At 52.2% G+C, this 10,816-nt stretch overlaps 1 protein-coding gene across 1 annotated transcript in view; it reads right to left on the bottom strand.

Moving 5' to 3' along the window:
- Positions 1-3,030: 3,030 nt before the first annotated feature.
- LOC139239075 (neuronal PAS domain-containing protein 3-like) overlaps positions 3,031-10,816 on the bottom strand; it is a 304,556-nt gene continuing 296,770 nt past the window's right edge. The window contains exons 10-11 of the mRNA XM_070867588.1: positions 9,975-10,090; positions 3,031-4,382 (exon numbers count right to left, since the gene is read on the bottom strand). Coding sequence (XP_070723689.1) covers positions 3,031-4,382; positions 9,975-10,090 — 1,468 coding nt within the window. The remainder of the gene's footprint in view (positions 4,383-9,974; positions 10,091-10,816) is intronic.

Below are 10,816 nucleotides of genomic sequence, written 5' to 3'. Positions count from 1 at the left end.
GGGCAGGTACAGGGGGTTAAATACAGAGTAAAGCTCCCTCTAACATGCCTCTTTGCCCCCACCCCTACACATAATGGTGATTACCCATTACCCACGCCCATCATTACGGCCTGATCGGGTGCGTGAGTGAGAGAAAGCAAGAGGGAAGGGAGTCTGGGACGCCTTAACCTCATTCTGATCAACCTATTGCATTGAGACGCAGAGTTCCAATATTTTTTTAAAAACATGCTCAATGCTACTTGACTAATCACCAGTCTGGTGTTGTGTCTGCAGCTATTTTCTCTCTCCCCTTCCTTCTCTCTCTCTCGTGTGCCTGATGCCACATGGGGTGCACAACTGGCTGAGAGAGAGGTGCTGGACCAGGGTGGACTAATGTTCCTCCTGGACGCCTCCCCAGGAAGTGCCAAGTTGTTCCCAGCCTGGTTAACAAGGCAACCTCAAACCACATGATGAAGATGACCCATACTGCTCTCCGCCCAACTCATCGTTCCTGAAACTAGTAACTCAGGCTGCCGTTCAATATCATCTGCCCTTTGGACACCTTCCCCAGGTGCCCCTCTTCACGTGTGAACCCAGAAACGACCCCCTCCCACTCCCCTCCTGCCCTGCGTGTGCCACTTCTGGAATACTGCGTGCAGTTCTGGTCACCACATTACAGGGAAGATGTGATTGCACTGGAGAGGGTGCAGAGGAGATTTGCCAGGATGTTGCCCGGACTGGAGAATTTTAGCTGCGAGGAAAGATTGGATAGGCTGGTTCTGTTTTCTTTGGAACAGCGGAGGCTGAGGGGAGACCTGATTGAGGTGTATAAAATTAAGAGGGGCCTGGATAGAGTGGATAGGAAGGACCTGCTTCCCTTGGCGGAGGGGTCAACAACCAGGGGGCATAGATTTAAAGTAATTGATAGGAGGCTTAGCGAGGATTTGAGGGCAAATTTCTTCACCCAGAGGGTGGTGGAGGTCTGGAACTCACTGCCTGAAAGGGTGGTAGAGGCAGAAACCCTCACATTGAAAAACTTTGTCCGTAGCCCTGCAGGTTACTGCACTTCAAGAGCTGGAAAGTGGGATTACGCTGGATGGCTCTTTGTCGGCCGGTGCAGACACGATGGGCCAAAATCACCTCCTTCCGCGCTGTAAATTTCTGTGATTCTATCGTGATCAAGAGCTGGGTGGTGCCCATCCCCATCTCCAACTGCAGTAACTCTGACGGAGACTAGGCTAACAACACAGCCTGAAGATGAAACCTGAGAACTCACCTCCCCAATATGTCTGCCGTGAATTGATCGCAAATTGATCCAAGGGTGGGGGGAGGCGAAACATCGCCATCCGACGGCAACAAACTTCACGAACACGGATTAAGTCCGCTGAGTCCACCATCCAGCCACTGGGAGACAAGGGCATCTGCAGAACTCGAGAGGGTCGCGACACCGACCCGGGAAACCGCGGGCAAGCGGAGTTGCTCCGAACCGACCGCACCCACAGGGATTACCACGGAAACCCAGCAACATGGCGTTCCATCTGCCGCTCTCAAACCATTCCTCTGCTTTCCCCCCACCCCCACCTCCCGCCATTTCCTTTCCCCAGGATTTACACCGGCTGGCCAGGAAGTACAGTTTGAGCAGGAATACATTCAGCAATGACCCTGTGTTATCATCGCGGTACATTCCCCAGAACAGGAACTGGTCTGTCCCAAAAACGTTTCAAATATCAATTACCGTAAGGGGATGATACCCTCCACTTTTCACACTGCTTGGTCCTTGGTCCTCCCAATTGTGAACCTTCCGTCCATCCAAAGCAACTTTTTTTTTGTTTCAATTTTCCTTTTTACAAATGTTACCGACCGACTGTACATTATACACAGAGCAGGCCCCAGTGGACAATGAGAGGGCGAGGCTCAGGTCACAGGGCCAGGATGGGCAATGAGAGGGCAAGGGTCAGACACAAATGGGCAATGAGGGGGCAAGGGTCAGACTCAACTGGGCAATGAGAGGGCAAGGGTCAAACCCAACTGGGCAATGAGAGGACAGAGGTCAGATCCAACTGGGCAATGAGCGCAAGGGTCAGACCCAACTGGGCAATGAGAGGGCAAGGGTCAGACCCAACTGGGCAATGAGAGGGCACGGGTCAAACCCAACTGGACAATGAGAGGGCAAAGGTCAAACCTAACTGGACAATGAGAGGGTAAGGGTCAGACAAAACTGGGCAATGAGAGGGCAAGGGTCAGACTTAACTGGATAATGAGAGGGCAAGGGTCAGACCCAAGTGGACAATGAGAGGGCAAGGGTCAGACCCAAGTGGACAATGAGAGGGCAAGGGTCAGACCCAACTGGACAATGAGAGGGTAAGGGTCAAACCCAAGTGGACAATGAGAGAGCAAGGGTCAGACCCAACTGGACAATGAGAGGGCAAGGGTCAGACCCAACTGGACAATGAGAGGGTAAGGGTCAAACCCAACTGGACAATGAGTGGACGAGGCTCCAGGAACACAGGTCTGCTACAAGTTTTGCGTTTTCTCTCTCTTTCTCTCTCCCCGTGACCGTCGGTTTTGTGAGGTTACTGCGCTCCAGGTTTGAGCGGATTTGTAGAGTGATGCTTCCCCTCTCCCCTGTGAAGACGCAACCTCCGCTCTGGTGAGCCGCCTCATTTGCTCGGGGGGGGTCCGCCTCGGGCCTCTGCCCGCCCCGTGATTGAACTCTCTCTCTCTCTCTCTCTCTCCCTTGGGCCGAGAGGAAAAGGAAATAAGTGCTTCACTCGATGGGAGATTGGTTAACGAAAAAGTTAAAATAACAAAAAAAACAATGGTCCGTCGACTCAAACTTCGAGGCCGGGATTCCGCTAAGTTTTAAGAATGTGGAGAATCTCCCGCTGCCCTCGCTCGGGAGGACGCCGCCACAAGGTCAGAGGTCAGAGTTCACCCGTTCCCCGCCGCCCTCGCTCGGGAGGACGCCGCCCCCAAGGTCAGAGTTCACACGTTCCCCGCCGCCCTCGCTCGGGAGGGCGTCGCCGCCCCCAAGGTCAGAGGTCAAAGAGTTCAGTCTTCCTTGCGTTCCAGCGTCTGCGGGGCGTGGAGGCTGCCCGTGTTCATGGTGAAGGGGAGGGTGGAGAAGAGGGCCTCGGCCGTGGTGAAGACGCTGCCCGCCGGCACCTGGGCCAGCCCCGCCGCCGCCGCCACCGGGCCGCCGAAGGGCCCCGCCATGTTGAGCCGCTGTACATGGTGGTAGATCATCTCTACCTGGGCCTTGGAGTCCGCCCCGAAGCCCGACGCGTTGAGGTCCACGAAGTTGATGGCGTGGGCAGCATGGGCGGCTGCTGCTGCCAGGTTGCCGGGCATGGCCAAGGTCACGTCGGCTGGCGCGTAGCGGATGGTGCTGGTGGTGTAGAGGCCCTGCGGTGGGCAGGCGGCAGCGCCGGCGGTGGCGGTAATGGCGCCGGCGCCACCGCCGCCCATGGGGTGGACCAGCGGCAGCACCACATTGCCTGCGTGCAGCCGCTGCAGCATCTCCAGCTCGCTGGCGTACACCGTTGTCGGCGGCCCGCCGATCTTGTCGTCTCCACCGCCCCCTCCTCCGCCGCGGGTGGGCGAGCCCGAGAGCGGGGGCGAGAGGGCGTCCGAGGAACCCCCGCCCCCGCCACCGCCCCCCAGGGCGGCCCGGGGCGAGGTGCTGAAGGACGGGGTCTTCTGGCCGGCCTCAGCGCCCGGCGGGGTCAGCACGGAGTCGGGGATGGTCACGCGGAGGGCGGCTACGGCCGCCTGGGCCGGGTGGAAGTGCTCGGGGGCCGAGGCCTTGGCCAGGCGGTAGGGCAGCTCGCTCCGCGTCACCTCGCGGTTGGGCGGGTAGTTCCAGATGGCGCTGTGGTTGTCGAAGTTGACGGGCTGCACCGCCTCGGTCTTGATCTTGGGGGCGGAGAGGCGGTCGGAGGCGCCGCTGGCGGAGCGCGCCCTCCCCCCTCCTCCCCCGCCAAAGTCGGAGGCGCCGCCAGGGCTCGGGGACTCCGAGGCCTTGGCCCGCGACGCCGAGCCCTCCCGCGGCCTCTTCTTGCGCTTCAGGTGCGGGTGCTTGCTGGGCAGCCCGCCGCCACTCTCGTCCTCGGAGCTGTCGGTGTCTCCGCCGGGGTCGGAGCCCCGCCCCTCCCGACCTCCCGGCCGCACCTCGCCCTGACCCTCGACCTTCATGCGCTTGACCCTGGACAGCACGAAGCTCCTCCGGCCGATGCTCGGCCCCTCGCTGTCCGAGTCGTCGGGCAGGCTGGAGTCGCTGTCGTCCTTGGCCGACGTCATCTCCTCCTCCGACTGGCTCCCGGACCGCTTCCACCCCTCTACCCGGCAGCCCAGCACCTTCTCGAAATTGCTCCTCTTCCCCATGTCTTTCGGATTGTCCCTTTCTGCAACAACAGAGAAAGCCAAAGATGGATCAATCTGGGCGTGAAAACTAATGTGGTAAAAATAACACTCAAGGGTTGCAGCAGAACTTTTTAACATTGAATTTACAGGCACAGAAACAGGCCATTCGGCCAAGCGGGTCGGTGCCGGTGTTTCTGCTCCATACGAGCCTCCTCCCACCCCTCTTCATCTCACCCCATCACCATATCCTTATTTTTGAACGACAAGGGAGTCAGGGGTTATGGGGAGCAGGCGGAGAAGTGGAGCTGAGCCCAAGTATCAGATCAGCCATGATCTTATTGAATGGCGGAGCAGGCTCGAGGGGCCGAATGGCCGACTCCTGTTCCTATTTCTTATCCTTCTATTCCTTTCTCCCTCATGTGTTTATCCAGCCTCCCCTTAAATGCATCGATACTATTCGCCTCAACCCCTCCCTGTGGCAGCGAGTTCCACCTTCTCACCGCTCTCTGGGTAAAGAAGTTTCTCCTGAATTCCCCATTGGATTTATTAGCGGTTATCTTATATCGATGGTCCCTAGTTCTGGTCTCGTCTCCCCCCCACAAGTGGAAATGTTTACTCTACGTCTACCCTATCAAACCCCTTCATAATCTTAAAGACCGCCATCAGGACACCCCTTGGCCTTCTCCTTTATGGTATGGAGTTCAGTCATTGTCCCTCCCCACCACGTTTAAAATGTGTAGTCGCTTATATCGGGTTAAACTGCGATAATTTAAAAAAAATTCATGGGATGTGGGCATCGCTGGCAAGGCCGGCATTTATTGCCCATCCCTAATTGCCCCTTGAGAGGGTGGTGGTGAGCCACCGCCTTGAACCGCTGCAGTCCATGTGGTGAAGGTGCTCCCATGGTGACTTTGTTGGAGCAGTTTGGTACAACTGAGTGTCTCGCTGGGCCATTTCAGAGGGGCAGTTAAGAGTCAACCACATTTCTGTGGGTCTGGAGTCACATATCGGCCAGACCGGGTAAGGGCGGCAGATTTCCTTCCCTAAAGGACATTAGTGAACCGGCTAATCCAATAGTCACTCGCTTTTTATTCCAGATTTATTTAATTAACTGAATTTAAATTCCCCAGCTGCCGTGGTGGATTTGAACTCACGACTCCCAATCATTAATCCAGGCCTCTGGATTACTGGTGCCGTAACATAACCACTATGCTACCATTGCCATACATTTACTTGCTTTGGAGGCAGTTCAATGAAGGTTCACTCGGTTGATTCTGGAGATGAGGGGCTTGACTTATGAGGAAAGGTTGAGGAGGTTGGGCCTCTACTCATTGGAATTCAGAAGACTGAGAAGTGATCTTATTGAAACGTATAAGATTATGAGGGGGCTTGACAAGGTGGATGCAGAGAGAATGTTTCCACTGATGGGGGAGACTAGAACTAGGAGGCATGATCTTAGAATAAGGGGCCGCCCATTTAAAACAGAGATGAGGAGGAATTTCTTCTCTCAGAGGGTTGTATATCTGCGGAATTCGCTGCCTCAGAGAGCTGTGGAAGCTGGGATATAGAATAAATTTAAGACAGAGATAGTTTCTTAACCGATTAGGGATTAAGGGGTTATGGGGAGCGGGCAGGGAAGTGGACCTGAGTCATGATTGGATCAGCCATGATCGTATTAAATGGCGGAGCAGGCTCGAGGGGCCGTATGGTCTACTCCTGCTCCTATTTCTTATATTCTTGTTTACCATTTGCATGTTCAAAGTTTCCACTTCCAGTGTCTAAAGCGCTCCGTTTATTGCGGGCAGAAACAGCTGTGCTGACTCTCTAAAATGCACCTCTTTCAGGAGCACTGAGTGCAAGAACAAACTTAATGTTCAATTACCCTGCGCACTTTGAATCCTGCTGAAGTGGTGTGGGGTTTAAGGCTTGCACTCAGCATTGACTGCAGTTTAACCGGAAACAGTTGGGCAAAAGATCGCTACACAGGAGGAACGTTCTTGTTGTACAGTAATAGCGTTACCGTCAACAACAAAAACTTCTATTTATATAGCGCCTTTAACACAGTGAAACATCCCAAAGTGCTTCACAAGAGGAGTGTTATGTGATAAAAATTTGACACTGAGCCACAAAAATAGAAATTAGCGCAGGTGACTAAAAGCTTGGTCAAAGAGGTAGGTTTTAAGGAGCGTCTTAGAACATAAGAAATAGGAGCAGGAGTCGGCCATACAGCCCCTCGAGCCTGCTCCGCCATTTAATACGATCATGGCTGATCTGATCCTGGACTCAGCTCCACTTCCCTGCCCGCTCCCCATAACCCCTTATCCCCTTATCGGTTAAGAAACTTTCTATTTCTGTCTTAAATTTATTCAATGTCCCGGCTTCCACAGCTCTCTGAGGCAGCGAATTCCACAGATTTACAACCCTCAGAGAAGAAATTTCTCCTCATCTCTGCTTTAAATAGGCGGCCCCTTATTCTAAGATCATGCCCCCTAGTTCTAGTCTCCCCCAACAGTGGAAACATCCTCTCTGCATCCACCTTGTCAAGCCCCCCTCATAATCTTATACGTTTCGATAACATCACCTCTCATTCTTCTAAAATCCAATGAGAGGCCCAACCTCCTCAACCTTTCCTCATAATTCAACCCCCTCATCCCCGGAATCAACCGAGTGAACCTTCTCTGAACTGCCTCCAAAGCAAGTGTATCCTTTCGTAAATATAGAAACCAAAACTGCACGCAGTATTCCAGGTGTGGCCTCACCAATACCCTGTACAACTGTAGCAAGACTTCCCTGCTTTTATACTCCATCCCCCTTGCAATAAAAGCCAACATTCCATTGGCCTTCCTGATCACTTGCTGTACCTGCATACTATCCTTTTGTGTTTCATACACAAGTACCCCCAGGTCCCACTGTACTGCGGCACTTTGCAATCTTTCTCCATTTAAATAATAACTTGCTCTTTGATTTTTTTTCTTCAAAAGTGCATGACCTCACACTTTCCAACATTGTACTCCATTTGCCAAATTTTTGCCCACTCACTTAGCCTGTCTAAGTCCTTTTGCAGGTTTTTTGTGCCCTCCTCACACATTGCTTTTCCTCCCATCTTGTATCGTCAGCAAACTTGGCTACGTTACACTCAGTCCCTTCTTCCAAGTCGTTAATATAGATTTTAAATAGTTGGGGTCCCAGCACTGATCCCTGTGGCACTCCACTAGTTACTGGTTGCCAACCAGGGAATGAACCATTTATCCCGACTCTCTGTTCTCTGTTAGTTAGCCAATCCTCTATCCATGCTAATATATTACCCCCAACCCCGTGAACTTTTATCTTGTGCAGTAACCTTTTATGTGGCACCTTGTCAAATGCCTTCTGAAAGTCCAAATACACCACATCCACCGGTTCCCCTTTATCCACCCTGCTTGTTGCATCCTCAAAGAACTCCAGCAAATTTGTCAAATATGACTTCCCCTTCATAAATCCATGCTGACTCTGCCTGACCGAATTTTGCTTTTCCAAATGTCCTGCTACTGCTTCTTTAATAATGGACTCCAACATTTTCCCAACCACAGATGTTAGGCGAACTGGTCTATAGTTTCCTGCTTTTTATCTGCCTCCTTTTTTAAATAGGGGCGTTACATTTGCAGTTTTCCAATCTGCTGGAACCTCCCCAGAATCCAGGGAATTTTGGTAAATTACAACCAATGCTTCCACAATCCCTACGCTTGAAGGAGGAGAGAGGGGAGGAGAGGTTTAGGCAGGGAGTTCCAGAGCGTGGGGCCCAGGCAACAGAAGGCACGGCCACCAATGGTTGAGCAATTATAATCAGGGATGTTCAAGAGGGCAGAATTAGAGGAGCGCAGACATGTTACGGGGGCGGTGGGGTGAGGGGTGGGGTTAGGGGCGGGAGAAGTGGGGGAGATTGTGGGGCTGGAGGGGATTACAGAGATAGGGCGGGGGCGAGGCCATGGAGGGATTTGAAAACAAGGATGAGAATTTTGAAATCGAGGCGGTGCTTAACCGGGAGCCAATGTAGGTCAGCGAGCACAGAGGGGTGATGGGTGAGCGGGACTCGGTGCAAGTTAGGACATGGGCAGCTGAGTTTTGGATGACCTCAAGTTTACGTAGGGTAGAATACCAGGTTAAACTATCCATTGTGTATAGTGGGCAAATCATGTAAGCGGTCGGGACTGAATCTGGATTTTCAGAATGCTTTGGACCAAGTTCCTCACTGGAGGCTGCCCTCCATAAATTGAGCCAACCGAATCCTAACTCGCACCATCGCCCCCTGGGCTCACCCACCTACATTGGCTCCCGGTCCGGCAATGCCTCAATTTTTAAATTCTCAACCTTGTTTTCAAATTCCTCCATGGCCCTCGCTCCCTCCCTCCCTCTGAAACCTTCTCTAGCCCTGCAGCCTCCGAGATATTTGCACTCCTCCAATTCTGCCCTTTTACGCATCCCCACACTTCTTATGCTCCACCATCGGTGGTCGTGCCTTCAGCTGCCTGGGCCCTAAACTCTGGAACTCACTCCCTAAACCTCTCCTCCTTTAAGCCACTCCTTAAAACCTACCTCTTTGACCAAGCCCTTGGTCCCCTGTCCTAATATCTCCCCACGTGGCTCGGTGTCAAATTTAGTCTGATTACGCTCCCGTCAAACGCCTTGGAACGTTTTACTACATTAATAGAACTATATGAATGTTGTTGTGAACATAGGAACAAGTGGAGGCTGTTCAGCCCCCGAGCCTGTTCCGCCATTCAATTAGATCACGGCTGATCTGTATCTCAGCTCCATCCACCCACTTTGGTTCCGTAACCCTTAATACCCTTACCCAACAAAAATCTAGCAATCACAGTTTTGACATTTTTAATTGACCCCCCGGCCTCAACAGCTTTTTGGGGGAGAGAGTTCCCAGATTCCCAGCACCCTTTGTGTGAAGAAGTGCTCCCTGACATCACCCCGGAACGGCCTGGCTCTGATTTTAAGGCGATGCCCCCTTGTTCTGGACACCCCCCGCCAGAGGGAGTAGTTTCTCTTCATCTAACTCTATCAAATCCTAGAAATCATTTTAACCACCTCAGTTAGATTGTCCCTTAATCTTCTAAAGTTGACCAAATACAAGTTCAGTCTATGCGACCTGTCTGCCATTCAATTAGATCACGGCTGATCTGAATCTCAGCTCCATCTACCCGCCTAGGTTCTGTAACCCTTAATACCCTTACCCAACAAAAACCTATCAATCTCAGTTTTGACATTTTCAATTGAAAGCAGGAATGGGGTACTGAAGTTGCATGATCAGCCATGATCATATTGAATGGTGGTGCAGGCTCGAAGGACCGAATGGCCTACTCCTCCACCTACTTTCTATGTTTCTATAATCTAACCCTCTGAGCCTCAGTATTACTCTGGAGAATCTGCGATGCTTCCCCTCCAAGGCCAACACATCCTTCCTGAGCTGAACACATGCGGTCTGACCAGAGCTCCAAGACACAACTGTCCTCCCCTATATTTTGTTGCATGGCAGTGCGGGTGTGACCGAGAGACAAGCGGATGCTGTGACCTATTCGGCATTTTGCACTGAAGAAATGGAATACACTCTACAGGTGATGTACAGTAAACCAGGCAACTTTTACCTAAGTTTTCCCGGGAATCGGACTCCGAATCCGATAGCTCCAGTTGCGTGGAAGCTTTGATGGCCGAGAGCGGGAGTTGTGAGATGTCCATTGGAGTGTCACGATGCTCGGGTTTGCTGTAAATGGGTTTAAAGAAAATGAATCAGCGTGGTGAAGAAAATGATGCTGTCACATAAATTCCCGCGTAAATTTTCTTCACACAGAGGGTGGTGACTCTTTGGAATTCTCTACTGTGCATGCTGAGTCGTTGAGTATATTCGAGGCTGAGATCGAGAGATTTTTGGACTCTGGAGGAATCGAGGGATATGGGGATCGGACAGGAAAGTGGAGTTGAGGTCGAAGATCAGCTGTGATCTTATTGAATGGCGGAGCAGGCTCAAGGGGCCGAATGGCCAACTCCTGCTCCTAATTCTTATTAAAAAGTTTATCATCATCATCGGCAGTCCCTCGAGTCAAGGGTGACTTGCTTCCACATGAAAAAGTTCACAGATGTTTCAATGAAGGACCTAATATTCCAGTACCCGAACTACATGTTGAAGGGTGGAAGATGCCTGTGGGTGGATTTTTTTAACATGTGGTGGCCGTTGCATATCAGCCCCACACGGGCTTGACAGAGCGAGGTCTTGGTCCAGTGGCAAGGATTACCCAAGACGACTGGAGACCTGCTCTGCTGCGCGGACCTAGTGCGCACACATATCGCACAGTGTGGGCTGGGCCCGTGCTGGCCCTGGGCCCTCGCCTCTCCTGGGCTGATGATGATCATGGCTGGTCTGATCTTGGCCTCACTTCTCTGCCCACTCCCCATAACCCTTGACTATCTTATATCATAAGGTATAGAATTG

The sequence above is a fragment of the Pristiophorus japonicus genome, chromosome 26 (assembly GCF_044704955.1).
Source record: "Pristiophorus japonicus isolate sPriJap1 chromosome 26, sPriJap1.hap1, whole genome shotgun sequence".
Classification (NCBI taxonomy): domain Eukaryota; kingdom Metazoa; phylum Chordata; class Chondrichthyes; family Pristiophoridae; genus Pristiophorus; species Pristiophorus japonicus.
This window is presented reverse-complemented; position numbering and strand designations above follow the sequence as displayed.